The sequence below is a fragment of the Boleophthalmus pectinirostris genome, unplaced genomic scaffold, assembly GCF_026225935.1.
Source record: "Boleophthalmus pectinirostris isolate CB_2022bp ecotype Guang Dong unplaced genomic scaffold, ASM2622593v1 HiC_scaffold_13, whole genome shotgun sequence".
Classification (NCBI taxonomy): domain Eukaryota; kingdom Metazoa; phylum Chordata; class Actinopteri; order Gobiiformes; family Gobiidae; genus Boleophthalmus; species Boleophthalmus pectinirostris.
Genome location: NW_026571036.1, coordinates 33469948 through 33489482, shown reverse-complemented (window position 1 = coordinate 33489482; position 19535 = coordinate 33469948). Strand labels below are relative to the sequence as shown.

The following is a 19535-nucleotide window of genomic DNA, read 5'->3' as shown; positions in this document are numbered from 1 at the left end:
CCATGGAAATGTTAATGCTTTGCCTGGAATATTTCATGGTATGACATTAAACATATATATTTAGCGTTTATTCATTGCTCAAAAATACAATCTGTGAATAGTGGCGAGTCTCCACAGATCTGAATTGTAATGTGATCTGCTAACTGTCTATCAACTATCTTCATGTATCATAGAATAGTTATATCCTTATTTAAATGTGTTAATATCCAAATATTTTCTACATGAGCTTTTCTGACCAGATCAAATAGGAATGCAAGTATCTACAATTTGTATACTCACTTTGATTTCTCACTTTGTTTGGTCTACTAAAAGCAACGCAATCTGAACCTGGCATTGCCTCCTGACTAAACACCTGCTTAAATGCCCTTGTCACTTCACTTTTAGTGCAAATTAATATAATTCCCCACACAACAACACCACCATCACATCAACACTATTGCTTACCCAAGTCCATAACTCTTGGATCTCTTTCACAGCAATGCGGCACCTTAGCCTTTTAAAAGCTCCTTTAGCACACAATCAATAGTCCCTGTGCCAACGCCAATAATACACATGAGAGGCGTACAAGTCTTGCCTTTCTCACAAGTGCTGTCCCAGTAGCCAGTCTCTGTAGTCACACACACGAGATAGACACTTTAGAAATAACATTAACTCATGAATTTGATCCAGAGTCATTAGATCCATTTTTTGGTTTGTTTCATTTTAAATAAACTGTCCATAAAAGTAATTAATAGGTATGTAATGATATCCAAATGTCTCGGTACGTTATTATCACCATATGCATAAAAAACATGTTTCTTTATGTTGTCTGCACTGAAATGAATGTTGGGATATGTAGTTACCTATGTTTATAAGCTATTACTGTAAAACAATGCATTTAAGCTTGTAAGAACTTGTAATTCGATATATTGTGACAGTCCACGATATTAATGTGAGAATTTTGACAAAACAATATCATGATATTTCAGTTATTGTTACATCCTTAATAACTAAATATGTAACTTTTGTATTGGATGATCAGCCACATGCTTGTTGTCATGGAGATGCAACCTGAACCTCCTGATGAAACACCTGCTTGTCACGTCACTTGTGGTGCAGACTGAGGCCCAAAACACACTGCATGCATCAGCATTTGAGTGCATAGCCTCGCGAAACCACATCTGTGCATCATGGCAAGGATGTCCACACCTGCAGCTCCAGCAGGATGTCTACACGCTCTGTGTTTCTCCGTGGGAACGCAGATCAGACTTGACCGAGCCCATTAAGCCACTTGTAACAGGTTTACAGTGAAACTAACCAGCTTAATTAAAGGATTGTATTTACCCTATATACAGGCTGACCACAGCAAATGCAATGATTTCCAAAGTAAGGCTACGTTTATATGATGACGTGTAGACGCATGTCTATATTGTGTAGACACATGTTTTTGGGAGGAAATCTGCTTGCATATGGTGCAGCAAAAGTGTGTGGTATTCGAATGGGTATGCGTGTAGCAACAAGGGCATCTTTGGACATACGGAAGTTTTCAAGCCACACATTTTCATCATCTACTCCTTCCACAAAGTCAACCATCGACTGGTTCTAGCAGGTCTCGTCCATATCCGTCGGGCTCACCTGCGATGAACTGGTGCATCCAGAATTTGGCAGAGGTGACTGCAGATCCTGCTCTGTTCACTAATAGAATCTCTGCATATTCTGTACATTTGTTGGGAGCCTCCTGTAAGTTTATTAAACCTGCCAGAGCAGCTTGAAGGTCTGGCACATGGAAATGATCTGACATGTTTGTTTCTGTGTACTGTATGTATGTGACATAAACGTGTACGTGACGTGAGCAGATCTGACCAGAGTTTTGCGTCTTGGCCAGTGTAGACGGAAAGGCTGTGGCGGAGAATATTCAACTTTTTTCCTATGGAGTGTGGTGGAGATTTTTTTTTAAGCCCGTAAGTCACCGTCTAAACGAAAGCCACTTCCGAAAAAATATTTTGTCATACCCACAAGCGTTCTTGTGTAAACAGGCCCTAAATTTCAAATCACAAACAGACATTCTTTGAAGCATAACTGCCTCAGGAACACACTGTGCTGATGGGAAATACACAAAAACAACAAAGCTGCATGTGGTCATCTTTCTCCACAAATCCCATGCATGAACATTCAGCCAATAAAGACACGACGACAGCAAACCAAATATGAACAGCACCACCAGCAGATCAACACTATCGATTAACCAAGTCCATAATCAGAAGTCTTACCTTTCTCACAAGTGCTGTCCCAGTAGCCGGTCCCGGTGCAGTCACACACGTAGCGATTCCAGCCTTCTTTACACTGTCCGTTGTTCTTGCATGGGTTACTATCGCACAGTTTTCCGCTCACTTTGGTGCAGGTAGGTTTGATTCCCGTCACGTTCTGCGATTGGGCGATCTGGCGGATGTCCTTGCTGCGTCCGTCGATGAACAGATCTCGGATGCAGCCCACGTAGCCGTAGTTGAGCATGGCGGTCCACAGTTCGGTCGGGAGTACCAGGCCCACGCGGTTATCGGGTAAACCGCCCAGATAGAGATCTCCCTCCAGGTCCAGGATCTCGTTCTCCCCCGAGGCGGTGAAGGGCGTGCGTCGGCTGTTTACAGAAATAATGCCTGGGAGAAGCAGAGGACATGTTTAAATGTCAGGGGTATTATACAAGAGATTATCATAAAACAGATCACCCGTAGGAGCAGGCTGTGATCTTGATGGTTACACTCAAAGTCATAGTCATTGCTTCTACAAGTATTAGTTTAATTCTTGCTTAAAATGACATTCATACCATACTCCATACCATACTACAGCTGTGGCTACAATAGTTTTTTACCAATAATGCACAATATTGTAAACATAATTTGAGTGTAACAAACTTTAAGACCAACTTTTATCCTCTGGCTTTTGGCACAGAGTGAGTTGTGCGCTCCTCTGTGTATTTTGTACCATTTAATTGTCAGCTTTTATTGTTTTATATTTTTTTGAGTGCTTTTTATTGTTTTTTAATTATTATTTATTGTGGTTCTTATTTGGTTTAAATGTTGTGTATTTTCTTAATAACCACTTGGAGTGTAATAGAGAAAGATAATGTTATTTTATGTGCTAAAATAAATATAAATAAAATAGATGTGGTTTTATTCGTCCCACTAGAACATTTCGGTGTTTCAATATAAAGAACAAGAACAGCAGCCAAAAAAAAAACAAAAAAAAAAAAAAAAAAGGATATTATTGCCTTAACCTCGTAATGTACTCAAAGCTGCTCAAAGCAATAGGCTCTATGCAAGATAAAGATTTGAAATTGGGCAAAAAGATTATACTTCTCTACTATACTATACTATACTGTTATATTGTTGACAGAATACTTTTCTCCAAGGAAATTTTATTGCTTTGTCTGGAATGTTTCACAGTGTATTAAATCTTTCTGTTGTCATGGAGACCAAACCAGACCAAGTTACAGGTCAGATCAGTGAAGAGGCGACCCCTCTCACGGTCAGAATGCCTGTTTCTTTCTAGGTATGTTAGAGCTATAAAATCAACTGTAAATTGAATAAATCTAAGGTAGAGCTGTTTCATGTCATACTGTGGAACATTCCAAGCAGAGAAATGACATATCCATACATTCATACATACACTACCTGTCAAAAGTTTTAAAACACCCTATTTTTTCTAGTTATTAATTGCAATTCAACTCCTGGAAGTCCAATGAAGAGCTTGAAATGGTACAAAATTAAGTACTTGAACAGCCAGAGGTTAAAAAAAAGATAAAAGATAACAAAACACAAGTCCAAGCTCTGCCAAAACTACCTCAGGAAAAAAGAACAAGATGGTGAGCTTGAAAACATGGAGTGGCCAGCACATTCTCCAGACTTCAACCCATCCAGCTGGTTTGAGATGAAGTGGACAGAAGAGTAAAAGCCAAGCGGCCTACAAGTGCCACGTACTTCTACAACATACTTGGAAAGAACTTTGTGAAGAATATTTGATTTCTATTGTAGAAAGAACAAGCCACGAGTGTGTTCAGCTGTGATATCTGCCAAAGGTGGACACTTTCATGAATCAAAAGTTTAGAATACATTATGGTCAACAATAAACTACGGAAGCCAAGTGGGGTCACAACAAACGCAAACACCGCAACAAATACAAATGCGACAACACAACAAAAAGCCACAACACACCAAAAAGCCACAACAGAAGTGACCGCGGGACTCTATTTTCCAACGGACCAATCAAGCAGCAAGTGAAGAAGAACTACAACGTGAAAAGTAAAGGAACGGAGAAGTTGGAAACGTAAGTAAAAGTAATTTATTGTTTTATCATTATTCGTTTCACGTAGTTCTTCTTCTTCACTTGCCGCTTGATCGGTCCGTCAGAAAATAGAGTCCCACTGTCACTTCTGTTGTGGCTTTTTGATGTGTTGTGGCTTTTTAATGTGTTGTGGCTTTTTAATGTGTTGCGGCATTGGTGTTTGTGTTGTGGCGTTTGTATTTGTTGCGGCGTTTACATTAAAATAGAGTCCCGCGGTCATTTCCGTTGTGGCTTTTTTTTTTGGTGTGTTGTGGCTTTTTGTTGTGTTGTCGCATTTGTATTTGTTGCGGCATTTGCGTTTGTTGTGACCCCTCTCGGCTTCCGTATTTCTTTTTCTGTAAAGCACTTTGATTTTCTTTGTGTACGAACTGTGCTACCCAAATAAACTTGCCTTGCCACAATACAAACGACTATGACAATGGTTATGTGCAGCCAAACTAACATATTTTTGGCCATACATTACCCAGACTCAGACTCTCCACCTTTAACTGTTCACCTGCGTCTTTGCCTGGAGGGGGAAGATTCTTTTATTGTCACATACTTTATTGCTAAGTCTTTCAGATCTGCACTTTGGTTTGTATCTGGTGGCAAAAATTTCATTTTCTAACATTCCCGTGCGAAGTGACAGAATCCAAAATTAAACCGTAGCCCGTTTTGTAATCCATGTTGACGTCTTGTTTATGGAAAGACAACATTGCTCTTAATAATGTGGGTGTGTAACAGAATTAGACTGTGACATTTCTCTCTGCAGCGTCACAGAAAGCGCTACAGTTTGAGCTCATATTGTTTGTGTAAAAGGTGAGGACGCTGGTGAAATGCATTACAATGACAAATGCGTTATGGTCATTTCCTATTGTTTCACAGTAGAAGCCATTAGCAGGGCATTATAAAAGAGTCAGACGGGATAAGCCCTCATGTATTGTCTCCAAAATAATTATGTTTTATGGAAAGCCCAATCAAGCCTCCTTTGTGTTCATTTTGGTTGATTATGTTTCCCATTAGAGAGATATTTTCAGCAACTTTTCTGTTTATTCAAGCATTTAAGTGATAATAACATGCATTTGCACAAACTAATTTAGAAATGAATTCATATTTTTATGGGTGGTTTTAATCTGATTCTAATTGAGACAAAGATGGCAACAAAGATGGCCACTTGTTATACAACAGATGGCTAATTTAATGAAATATCCTGTATAGCATTATTATTTAACATTTATTTTAGCTGAAAAACAAAAATACATTACCATTAACACTTAAAAATTGTATTGTACCTTATACATCTAAATAAAAATGTAAAATAATTTGCAGAGAACCACGTTACGCTATTTTCTCATTTTTGTTATCATGTTTCTTCACCACAAACATACCAGGAGTTTTGTTTTGTTTCATTCACACATGTTTAACACATAAACCCTGCATATTTTGGCATTCAGTTCCACCTTGTGATGTCATGTGGTAATACAGGAAGTGCTCTACTGTGTTTTTAAACTCCATTTACTTTCACTAGAATCATTTGGATGATTTCAGTCCATGTATCATTCGTTCATTTGTTTTTCAATATAAAACCAAAAAATAAGAAAACAAAAAAATTTGTTTTCTTCATTATTTATCTCCAAACCCAAAATGGAAAAATGGAAAACAATTTTTGTGTTTAAATGAATAATGGAAAAAAAAAAAAAAAAAAAAAAAGGATTACAGCAGTTTCCCGTTTCTGTGACTTAAACTGCAATGCCGGACTTTTGCGCGGCATATGGACTGAACCAGGACTCAACCAGGACTGAAAAAAGACTAAATCAGAACTAAACCGGTCTCAGTCCTGGTCTCAGTCATGGTCTTAGTCCTGGTCCCACTCTGGTCCCGGTCTGGTCCCGGTTTCAATCCTGATCACCTGACAGTCTAAGCGGGCGCACGTCCAGTCCCGGCCCAACACTCCTGGTTCAGTCCTGTTTTAGTTCTGGTTCAGTCCTGGTTCAGTCCATATACGGCGCAAAAGTCTGGCATCGCAGGAAACAGGAAATGGCCGTAATCCATTTTTTTCCCATTATTCATTTAAACACAAAATCGAAAACTGAAAAAAATGAATCGTTATCTGTTTTTCCATTTTGGATTTGGAGACAAATAATGAAGAAAACAGTTATTTTTTGGATGAATGATATATGGATTGATTTCAGCCCGTAAATTTCTGATCTCTGCTGAACTAAAAGTAAAAGGTAGCTTTTAATTTGAAAACCATTGCTTCATTACATCACAAGGTGGAACAGAGTGTTTTCAGAATGAGAGAAAAAAATCTGCCTAAACATGCAGATTGTGTGTTAAACGTGTGGCTGAAAGAAAACACAAATCAACAAAGTATGTTTCTGATGAGGAAACAACATACAACATACATAACAGATCAGAAAATAGCGTAATATGGGCCCTTTTACCTCACTAAGTACTCCACCCAGACAAAAAATTGCGTTCACTTTCATCTCCCATTAACATTTCACTAATATACCTGTTCTTAACCGTCTTGCCATCTGCTATCCTCATATCTGTCTCATTCCTTTTTTCCCTTTGAAAATCCAACTCCCCTTCTCCACTATCACACCGGGGGCCGCGCCGGTGATTAATCAAAACCCCGCGCACTGACACACGGTTAAATTGGCTGCTCTAACCTGATATATAACGCAGACATGGCGCCCCCACCAACTCTCACTTTCCTCGGAGGATAGGAGCTAATGCCGAGATTGCGCTGGTTTCGGTGCTCCAGGCAACACAAGTTTCTAACCCTTATTCTCTAATAGAATCTGGGTCTGGTACTTGGGCTGTGTTTTGGGGTCATTGGACATACACGGGGGGAGATAGGAGTTTGTATCTCTATAAAGCGTAATATGAGTTTGTGCAAGTCGTAGATCATGTCTGGAGTGAATGTATTGAAGATGCCCAAAGCTGCAGTCTGGATACAAACAATTACATGATTATTGGCTCAGGTTTTGGCCCAATTTAAGTTCGTTTTAAGATACAGTGTTTTCAGCCTAGTTTGGACTTTTTTTTTTTTTTTTTTAAATTTGTTGAGATTTCTGGGATACAAAATACAATTCTTATTTGGTGGAGGTGTAGTCCATGTGCATATGTATACAGGGAACTTATCCATCTGTGATTTGAACTACTCTATATCAGGGGACAGTTAATACAAATATATTCCGTAAAAACACCCATTTGATTTTATCATTATTATTACAAGAAAAATGTTTTGTGTACATTGTATTTTACACTACAACTCAACGATGCTTTTCATTAAATTAAATGTTCAAAAGGTGGACAAATATTAGTAATTTTTGTCAGTAAAAACACATCAGTCTAATTCATTACCCTAAATCTGGCTACATGTGAATATATCCTCAAATCTGTTGAATGTTATTGTTTCTTACAAAATAACGTACCAGTTTTTCTGTACGCACAGTCCAGTTTTTTGCTGTTCCGATACCGATGTTGATACTTTGGCTTTAAGTATCTGCCAATACCCGATACGTATTAACCGATACCAGAGCAGAAACTGAAAATATAATTGGTTCCCTTTAAACACAAACAACATAAGATAAAAAATATATAAACACTATTGGTCAAAAGTTTTTTTACTGTTTACTCTTTACTGTTGACCAAAACGTATTCTAAACTTTTGATTCATGAAAGTATATAACAGTATATAACAAAGATATAACAGCTGAACACACTCGTAGCATTCTTTCTGCAATAGAAATTAAACATTCTTCAGAAAGTTCTTCCCAAGTCTGTTGCAGAAGTTTCCATAAATGTGTGGCACTTGTAGGTTGCTTGGCTTTTACTTTTCTGGCCAGTTCATCCCAAACCAGCTCGACGGGGTTTAAGTCTGGAGACTGTGCTGGACACTTCATGTTTTCAAGTTTACCGTCTTGTTCTTTTTTCCTGAGGCAGAACTTTCCTTTTGGCAGAACTTGGACTTGTGTTTTGTTATCATTTACCTTTTTTAACCTCTGGCTGTACAGGACTTACCTTTGTACCATTTCAAGCTATTTGTTGGACTTGCATGAGTTGAATTGCAATAAATAACCAAAAAAAATAAAAAAATAAATAAAAAAAGGGGTGTTCTAAAACGTTTGACTGGTAGTGTGTATATTCAAATGAGTTTTGTAACTGTACTATTATGAGATGTTTTGGAACATCACTGTCTTGTAAATCATCTTATTACACCAATGTATAGACTAAAATGACTGAATCAGATATCCGATACACAAAAATGTCAATATTACCAGTATTATATCAAGCCATGCCTGCCTATTTTGATTTAAAAATGCACCTTTTACAATACAGTGCACAGTATAAATCAAAATTACAATCCAAAATTATTCTCAAACTGACTGTTCAAAAGTCAAACGGGTGCATATCAGACTGATTCATAAACCACTTTTACAGCTCTACATTGCTTCATAAAGTGTAATTTCTATTTCAAATATATAAGCACATTCAGCAGACACTTCCAATACGTGATGCTGGTAGTAAGTTGTATTTATAATTAATCTCACATAAAGGATTTCTAAAGGATTCTGCCCTGTCAGCTTTCTGCTTTCTGACTACATGAATGTGCAATGGCTCAAGGGGACATGTTTTGAATTGAAGCAGGACTTGTACTTTGTGATATAAGTCATATGGCAGTATATTTGTGGATATGTAGGAAAAATAAAAATGAACGACAGCTTTGTGCCTCCCCCGAACACCAGAGGGCAGCGCTATAAATGAAGTGTGAGAAAAAAGCCATAAATCTAACTCTGAGTCCACGACCTGATACAAGACTCGAATAACCAAGTGACCTCCAATATAAAACTGTGAATTTGGTTTCTTTGCTGACAATAAATGATGAGAAATGCTAATGACACTATCGATTTTTGTGTTAAATTTCACACCAATTGCGAGAAACATTGCGAATCATTGTCGCTGATGGAGTTACAGTCAGACAGTTATAGAAGAATGACGTACTGTTATCTGGGATCAAAATAGTTCAAAATGGGCAGATACATGAAAGGTAGCTGTTAACTTGAAAACTACAGCTTCATGACATCACAAGGTTGAATAGAGTTTTTTGAGCTTTGGAGATGTAGACAGACATCAATAATGCAGGTTTACAAGTTACAGGTATGTTTTTCAGGAGGTAAAAACATTATAACATGGATATTAGCTCATAAAAGTCAATTTTGCGAAATGCAGAACCTTTAAATAATCCTCTAAAGTGCAGGTTTCATAACAAGGTCTCATATATATATATATATATATATATATTAGTGCTGTCATGCGATTAAAAAAATTTAGAGATTAATTAATTATGATCTGTAATTAATTAATCTAATTAATCTCATTTTAATCTCACCTAAAAATTGCTGAGAAAAGCTTCAATTTGAGGTATTTTCATTTAAATTCATTATTACATTATTGTGGCAGATCAAAAGACTGATATAGATTTAAAAAAGTGACTTTATAAAGTCATTTATTGTTTAACAAATCTCTCCAAATTGCCTGTTGAGCCCAAGTCTCCATGAATAAGAAACTGTTTGCTGTAAAGTAGCAAAGACGAGGAAATCTGAACATAATAACTTTTGTCTACTTAAAGACAATAAAAAGTCCAGTCTTTCCTTAACCATATTAAAAATATTATTGATAGAGAAATGCTTTATATATGAGATCACTGGTTTTAGTCCTGGTGTTAGTTGTGGTTTAGTCCTGGTTTAGACCTGGTTTAGTCCTGGTGTTAGTTCTGGTTTAGTCCTGGTTTAGTCCTGGTTTAGACCTGGTTTTAGTTCTGGTTTTGGTTCTGGTTTTAGTTCTGGTTTTAGTTCTGGTTTAGTCCTGGTTTAGTCTGGACTGGATTAGTCCTGGTTTTAGTCTTGGTGTTAGTTCTGGTTTAGAGGCGCACAGGAGGAAGCGCGGTTTACGTCGCGTACGCGAGAAAACACGATCCACACGCGGCTCACGGGAGCTCGTTGGTGTCCGCGCAGTAACTACGGAAGGAAACGTGGTCCGTGCGTTCTCAGGTTAATGACGATGATGAAGGTGTGTGTTTGTTTGTGTGTGTGTGTGTTTGTGTGGCTTTCCGGCAATGAGTGGAATTACCGAAATAAAAAAATGTATAAATGTGTTTTGTGTGTGTGTGTGTGTGTGTGTGTGTTGTTGTCCTAACAACACATAAAAACAGGTTTTATAATAAAGAAACTCACATACAGAAACACTAAAGTTAGAGATTAAAAATGAGATTAACGCGATTAAAAAACATAACGCGCTAAATATGACTGTAATTAATTAATCGCAATTAACGCGATAATTTGACACCCCTTATATATATATATATATATATATATATATATATATATATATATATATATATATATATATATATATATACATATATTTTTTTTTTTAAAGAAAAAAAAAAAGAATAAATTACTTTCATAATTTAGCTAATATCAAAAAGGAAAATCCACAAAAGTGAATCTTTATGTAGGGATGTACCGATACCACTTAAACTTTTCAGAGATCTTACGTGTGCACGCCGTATGTGTGCAGCACAGCTCTTTGTCAGTCACTTCACTCATGTACAGTCACTTTATTTATCCCAGTTTCTCAGAACCAGGATACTGGCTTATTTGGGATACTGAAACCAGGATACTGAGTAATGTGTCATGTAATAATGGTATCGGTGCATGGTATCAACAAATGTTTAACAAGTACAAGTACGGGGATATTAAAGAAGTATCAGGCCGATACCTCATACCAGTATCGATATCGGTGCATCCTAGCTTTAATGTTAATAATTAATATTAATTTTGTTTGAGAGAAGAACACAGTCTGAATATGCAGGGTTTGTGTGTTAAACATGTGTGAATGAACCAAAACACAACTCCAGGTCTGTTTGTGATAAGGAAACAACACCATAACACAGATCAAAAAATAGTGTAATTTGAGCCCTTTAAGTATTCTAAACCTTAAAATACTGCTATATCAATAAATTCTACATCCCCTCACCTGATCTCCCGTCTCTCTGGATGTCCACGTGGTGCCAGTTCCCATCGTTGACCTTGGCCTGCGTCGCTTTGACTTTGATCGTCCCAGAGCCCATGTCCAGCAGCAGATACAGCCCTCCATCCAGCAACTCTACGGCGAAGAAGTCCACCTTTGTATTCTTCTGTCCCTTGGCGTCCCTTCTGTCCTGAGCCTTTCCCTGGGTGAAGAGGATGAGTCCGTTGGGTTCGGAGGTACGAAAGTCAAAGGAGATGGAGCCCACTCTTTTGGTGTTCCACTTGGGAAGAGACAGTGCGGATTCTGGGCTCTCGAAGCTGATGGGGTCCAGGGTGGGCACGTTCTCACACTTGAAGACGATGTCCCCCTGAAGTTTCATTTTGGGGTCCACGATGCGAGCCAGGCGAGACAGTTCCAGGCGGATGTCATTGTTCTTGTACACCACCTGGACAGAAATAGAGTGAAGAAAAAGGTAAATAAGGAAAAGATGGTTTAAATGTAGAGCTTATATGCTTTGTTTGCTCAAAGGTGCACAGTGTCACTTTTTTTAAACTTTACATTCATTAAATTACAGTTTTTTATAGCTCAAAAATCCCTAGAAAAAACAAAAAAGGTATTCTGACTGTGAGCAGGGTTGCCTCTCTAGTCAGGTCTTTGGAATTTAATAATGGCACCACTTTCTGAGGCTACTGTCAAAAAATTATTAGACTTTTTTTTTTTTTTTTTTTTTACTGACTTATAATAGAAATGGCCCTTGAGAGGTACCATTTCTTTCGCAAGGGGGTTCCAAACACACTAGCACAGAAATTCTTACAACTCAACTGCTCCAAATCTGAAATCATTTTAATCAATCCTCCCCAATCCACCTCCAATATCAGCAATAGTCTCAGCCCTCTCGCTTCACACATCACCCCTGCTGCCAGAAACCTCAGTGTCATTTTTGACTCTCACCTCAACTTCCACCTTCACATAAAAAAGTCACCCAATCCTGTTTTCTTCACCTCCACAAAATTTGCAAAATCAAAACTATCCTCTCCTGCCATGATCTTGAAAAAGTCATCCACGCTCTCATCTTCTTCCGTCTAGACTATTGCAACTCCCTCCTCTCCGGCCTTGACTCTAAATCCATCTCCTGCCTCCAAATGTTTCAGAACAGACATCAACACATGACCCCTATTTTACTTCCCTTCACTTACTGCCCATGTGTTTTAGACTTGATTTTAAGATTTTACTGATCACTCAGAGCCCTCCCACAGCCTTAGACCCTTCCTTTAACTGATGACTTTTAAAACTCATTTAGGTCTTGCACCAAGTTACATTTCAGAACTTTTAACTCCATACGAGCCCTTCACAGCCTCCTCAGGCAGGTCCTTGTTCTCTGTTCCAAAGTACAGTCTCCGGATGAAGGTGATCAAGCCTTTTCAGTCCGGGTGCCTTGGCTTTGGAATGACCTGCCTGAGGAGATAAGGCTCGCTCCATCAGTTTCATCTTTTAAATTACTTCTTAAGAATCATTTTTATCAGTTGACCTTCCTTTAACTGATGACTTTTAAAGCTCGTTTATGGCTTGCACTAAGTTACATTTCAGAAATTTTAACCCCGAACTTCAGAGTCCTCCTGCAGCCTTAGATCCTCAGGCAGGTCATGTTCGCTGTTCCAAAGTCCAGGCACTGGACGAAGGGTGATCGAGCCTTTTCAGTCCAGGCTCCTCGCTTTTAGAATGACCTGCCTGAGGAGATAAGGCTCGCACCATCAGTTTCATCTTTTAAATCACTTCTTAAGGCTCATTTTTATTGGTTGACCTTCCTTTAACTGATGACTTTTAAAGCTCGTTTAGGTCTTGCACCAAGTTACATTTCAAAACTTTTAATTCCATATGTGACAGCCTGCAGCCTTAGATCCTCAGGCAGATCCCTGTTTACCTTCGTCCGGTGCCTGGACTTTGGAACAGCGATCAAGCCTTTTCAGTCTGGGCGTTTTGGCTTTGGAATGACCTGCCTGAGGAGATAAGGCTTACACCATCAATTTCATCTTTTAAATCACTTCTTAAGACTCATTTTTATCGTCTGGCCTTCCTTTAAGATTTATTATTATTATAATGTAGTCCTAACCAAGACTAGCTCAAGATCTGGAGTTGGGTTCCTAGGCACAAATTCTCTCATTGACACTGAAGGATGGGTCAAATGCAGAGGATAAACTACCCTATACGGACAGTAAAGGATACTGCTGTACCGTACACAATCAGGATAGTACATAATATTCTAACTGAAAGTAGTCCACTCAAACAAACCACAACAATAAGCACAAAAGCACGAGCGCACATCCACAAAATAAGAATAATTGCTGGATTGCATCAATATGAAAGTGAACTTGGCGTATTAGGGTCGTGCTGCTCCTGAAAACCCCAAGTGGTCATTTGATGAATACACTGCTTCATTACAAAATGTGATATGATGGCTCTATAAATGATGAAAGCGCATTGCCAATTCAAAGCAAGATCAATAAAACTAATATATTTTCTGGTGCGTGTGTGTGTGGAGCGTGTATAGAGCCTGTGAGGAGCCATTTGTTTCTCGCTTATTTTCAACATCAACTTCAATTTATCCGTGATGAAAGAACGGTCCACCTCTACATTTCTGTTCGATTGAGTGCGCGCTGAGTTAAGGCAGTGGTACAAGAGATGGCTGAATTAGAAGAAAGACATTTTGTGTAGAGTTGGAAATCCCACAGAGTAGTTCTGACCCACAGAGAATAGATCCAATAACACAGATATTTACCAACTGTACATTCACCGTCTTTCTGTTTTTGAGTTGAAAGCCCACAGCCTGTACAATCATGTCTATAGCAGAACACTGTCCATTGAAAACCATTGAGGCTGAAAATTAATGTCTTTTCTTCGTAGTACTGAGTTGTGTGCGTTGTGTGTCAGTGTACGTCTGTGTTGTTTGAAAAGGCACATCTGCTGTCTGCACACAGATTTCACTGCTTTTGGGATTACAGATAATCCGAGCAGATTTGACGGGAAATCAACACAGGTGACCACGGAGCTGAGGAGACCCCGACAAGAGGAGCGAGAGCAGAGAGAGGGAGAGGTGGGGATAAAGGGCAGCCGTAAAGTAGTGGAAAAAATATGTCAGGAGGCAAAAAGGTAGGTTAAAAGTTCACTGCACAATTTATCTGGTGGACGGATACGCCACCTGCTAGACTCCATGTTTGTTTGGTCTAGAATGTTCCACAGTTTGGCATTAAAACGATGTAATGCCGTGGGGATAAGCTTGTAGTACTTCAGGTCAGACCTGTGGAGAGGTAATCCTGCTCACAGTTAGTATGGTTTACAAGGTATTGTTTGAGCAATAAACTATCTGTAATATAATATAAATGCAAGATAGATATGTTTAATGCCATACTGTGGAATATCCCTGGCAAAAAAGAAAAAAAAAAAAAAACACTCTCCAGCAGAAAGGTTACACACAGAGCTTTTAAATTTGCAGCTGTTGACACTTTTAACCAAGTTATTTTCACTCTAGTATACAACACAAGGAAATTGTACCGTATTTTTCAGACTATAAGGCGCACTTAAAATCCTTAATTTTCTCAAAAATCGACAGTGCTCCGGTCCGCCTTGTATATTAATTCTTGTCATGTGTACTGACCTCGAAGTGATTTTATGTGGTACATGGCGCTCAAAAATCTGTCAAATTGTTTTAGTACGACTTTGGTAAGCTGCACCGCTTGATGGAGCATTACGTAGTCAGGAGCCTCGCAGAGTCCAACAGAGGCTGACCCTATCAGCGCACAAAGAGCGAGCTGTTTTTTCAGTGCTTATAGTTTATGCAAATGAGCCATGTGGTTTTAAGTTTCATTTCTGAAACGTAAACAAATGTGCGCAAATCTGCATTAAACACATTATTACTCAATGCATATTTGAGTCCTCCTCGTAGGAAATAAAAAATAAACTTAAATTATCCACCCACATTCACATTCATAATACACATTCACCAAGACAGGGAGGCAACACCGGGCGAATTACGCCACGATCTGCCAATGGATCGTGACTCAAGTGTTGTCTGTTTGTTTTGCTTAATGCGCCTTATAATCTGGTGCACCTTGTGTATGAAAATAGACGAGACAATTAAGAATTATTGATATTGCACCTTACAATCCGTTGTGCATTATAGTCCAAAAAATATGGTACTTTATTTACCCACAAACACCTCCTTAGCTTACATGGACTGCAATATAGTTGAATTAAGAAAGTAGAGTTAGAATATAGCATTAGTGATTGGATTTTTGGCTCTTTTATGGGGTCCAGATCTTTTAAAGCTCTTTATTCCAAAGAGCTGTTCACAAGACTGGCTATTTTAATATGTTTTGATATGACAGAAGGCAGAGTAGTCAAGCTAATCACAGAGATATGACCAAGGCCCCAATTTATTTTAAAATGGTTCAGACTGAGAGTGGGAGTGTGCGTGCCCATTGAAATGATGCATAATTTCAATAAAACACTGCGCTATAATAATACTAATTAAAAGTGTCATGATGATGCCAAATATGTTTTTTGCACACTTCTGCTTCTGTGCTGATTCTTGTGTAAGTTCAATCTAAATTGGTAAACAAATGTAGAAAAATTAGAAAGTGAGATCCGGTACCAACCATTCATATTAAACGTGCATTGTGTAACTTTTCTGGAGTGGAGTGTCCATCACCTGTTCGTTTCCATGGATATGTCATTGCTCTGCTTTGAATGTTCCACAATATGACATTAAACAGCACTACCTTACATTTATTCAATAACAGGGGGTTTTATGGTTTAAAAATACTTAAAACAGACATTCTGACTGTGGATGGGGTTGCCTCTCCACAGATCTGACCTGTAATTCGGTCTGGTTTGTCTCCATGAAGATAGAAAGGTGTAATGCCATACTGTGAAACATTCCAGACAAATAAATAACACTTCCACAGAGAAAAACATTTGACGAACCCTCTACCACACGATGCACCTTTAAGGAACCGTTCAAAAGAGCAGACTCATGCACAAACGTCACATCCCCAGTGCACATAGTCATTGCAGTAGAAGAAGAAAACTCTGTAGTGGTGCTTCCAAAATAGTTGGACAGATTTCAGGAAAAATAAACAACACGATGTACAAGACTGGGCAGAGCACTTGACCACGGGCTTCAATAAAGTGAGCTGTGAAAAGCAATCCTGCACTTGTTAGAACTGCCATAGTGGAGTCAACTGTGCTCTACTCCCTCTGGCTTAAATGATCAACTCTCTTTTCTTTGTGTTATTACAAGCATGAAACATTAAAGGTGCATTGTGTAACTTTCCCGGCGGAGGGTCCATCAAACGCTTTTCTCCGTGGACATGTCGTTGCTTTGTCTGGGATGTTTCAGACATTTCAGACACCTTTCTTGGTATTAAATGATCTTAAACCTTTCTTCACGGAGACCAAACCAGACCAAATTACAGGTCAGATCTACGGAGAGACGACCCTACTCACAGTCGGAATCAGAATGCCTGTTTTTCTGGGGTATTTTGAGCTATAAAACCACCTGTAATTGAATAAATGTAACGTAGAGCTGTTTTAATGTCATACTGTGGAACATTCCAGGCAGAGCAAAGACATTTCCATATAAACAAAGTTACACAATACACCTTTAAAACCATCAGAATCTTGATATAAAGTGGCATTAAGATCACAGCTGAAGTGAGTGAATGGAAAATAAAACATTGGTCTTTCAGTACACGCTTTAGAATTTCTCTGTGGTGAAAGAACATACTGAATTTTACATGAAAAAGACAAGAAACACATGCTTGAATAGTTCTAAAATGCAACTTGTTTAAAAGCACTAGCCAGATCACAGCGTAGTTATTAGACGTACCGCCTAAAGGTCTGTCATAGTGGGGAGAAAAGAGCAAAATTTTGTGAAATATTTGATAAGAGTCACAAATATCGCACTGGATTGCAATGATGTTTTGAAGCATTGTTCTCTGGTAACATGGAGAGGAAAAGAGCTCCAGAGAAAAGTAGAACTGACATGGAGTTAATTGACAATAGCTTGAAGGAGACACTGCAAGAAAAAAAAATAAAAAAATAAAAAATCATCTTATTTTATTGTTGGAGTTGGAATGTAGCGGTTAAAGGTCCTGTATTATGCAAAATAAATCATTGTTCTCTCGTAACATGGAGAGGAAAACAACTCCAGAGAAAAGTGGAATTGACATGGAGTTAACTGACAATAGCTTGAAGGAGGAAATGCAAGAAAAAAATCATCTCCTTTTTTTTGTTGGAGTTGGGGATGCAGTCTTTAAAGGTCCTGTATTACACAAAATTTTATGAGCTTTAAGCAATGTTATAATATGATCACCTCTTGAAAAACAAACCTGGAGTTGTGTTTTGTTTCATTCACACATGTCTGAGTAAGCCCATTATTTGTCTGTCTACAGTGTTGGGAAGGTTACTTTAAAAATGTATTCCCCTACAGATTACAGATTACATATCCCAAAATGTAGTTTGTAACGTAATCCTTTAAATTACTTAAAGTGAGTAACACAATCTGAATACTTTGGATTACTTGATATCGTCATGCTTTTTAAAATGACATGAAAGTAGCAACCACATCCTGAAATTCTTGTTTGTTCTCTTCAAATTAGCTGTTTAGCCCAAGTCTCCATGAATAAGCAACTATTTGCTGTAAAGGAGCAAAGACGAGGATCTTAACATAAGATGTTTTGTTTGCTAAAAGACAATAAAAGCCCAGTCTTTCCTTAACCATATTAAAATATTATTGATAGAGAAATGATTTTTATATGAGATCACCTTAAATTATGTCCACCTACTGTTAGGCGTCATATTGTTTAGTCCTGGTTTTAGTCCTCTTTTAGACCTGGATTTAGTCCTGGTTTAGGCCTGGTTTTAGTCCTGGTTTAGTCCTGGTTTAGTCCTGGTTTTAGTCTTGGTTTAGACCTGGTTTTAGTCTGGTTTTCCTGGTTTAGACCTGGTTTAGTCTGGTTTAGTTAGTCCTGGTTTTAGTCTGGTTTAGACCTGGTTTTAGTCTGGTTTAGACCTGTTTAGACCTGCTTTAGTCCTGGTTTTAGTCCTGGTTTAGACCTGGTTTTAGTCATGGTTTAGACCTGCTTTAGTCTGGTTTTAGTCTTGGTTTAGTCTTTTAGTTCTGGTTTTAGTCCTGGTTTAGACTGTTTAGTCTGGTTTACCTGGTTTAGTCTGGTTTTTAGTCATGGTTTAGACCTGGTTTAGACCTGCTTTAGTCCTGGTTTAGACCTGGTTTTAGTTCTGGTTTTAGTCCTGGTTTAGACCTGGTTTTAGTCATGGTTTAGACCTGCTTTAGTCCTGGTTTTAGTCCTGGTTTAGACCTGGTTTTAGTGCTGGTTTAGACCTGGTTTACCTGTTTAGTCCTGGTTTACACCTGGTTTTAGTTATGGTTTTAGTCATGGTTTAGACCTGGTTTTACCTGGTTTTATCCTGGTTTATACCTGGTTTTGTCTGGTTTAGGTTTAGTCCTGGTTTTAGTCTGGTTTAGACCTGGTTTTAGTCTGGTTTTAGTCCTGGTTTAGACCTGGTTTTAGTCTGGTTTAGACCTGGTTTATTCCTGGTTTTAGTCCTGGTTTAGTCCTGGTTTAGACCTGGTTTTAGTCTGGTTTAGACCTGGTTTAGACCTGTTTTAGTCCTGGTTTTAGTCTGGTTTAGACCTGGTTTTAGTTCTGGTTTTAGTCCTGGTTTAGACCTGGTTTTAGTCATGGTTTAGACCTGGTTTAGACCTGCTTTAGTCCTGGTTTTCCTGGTTTAGTCCTAGTTTAGTCCTGGTTTTAGTCCTGGTTTAGACCTGCTTTAGTCCTGGTTTAGTCGAGGTTTAGTCCTAGTTTAGTTCCTGGTTTTAGTCCTGGTTTAGACCTGCTTTAGTCCTGGTTTAGTTGAGTTTAGTCCTAGTTTAGTCCTGGTTTAGTCCTAGTTTAGTCCTGGTTTAGTCCTGGTTTAGACCTGCTTTAGTCCTGGTTTAGTTTAGTTTAGTCCTGGTTTTAGTCCTGGTTTAGACCTGGTTTAGTCCTGGTTTAGACCTGGTTTTAGTCCTGGTTTAGACCTGGTTTAGTCCTGGTATTATTTCTGATTTGGAGGCTCACAGGAGGAAGGGCAGTCTACGCAGCACTTTTGTTTGATAGAAATGGGAAATTCTA

At 38.4% G+C, this 19535-nt stretch overlaps 1 protein-coding gene across 1 annotated transcript in view; it reads right to left on the bottom strand.

Moving 5' to 3' along the window:
- The window catches only part of LOC110162778 (neurexin-3b), a 487474-nt gene that overhangs the window by 444571 nt on the left and 23368 nt on the right, over positions 1-19535 (bottom strand). The window contains exons 2-3 of the mRNA XM_055149454.1: positions 11347-11785; positions 2250-2633 (exon numbers count right to left, since the gene is read on the bottom strand). Of these exons, the coding sequence (XP_055005429.1) occupies positions 2250-2633; positions 11347-11785 (823 nt within the window). The remainder of the gene's footprint in view (positions 1-2249; positions 2634-11346; positions 11786-19535) is intronic.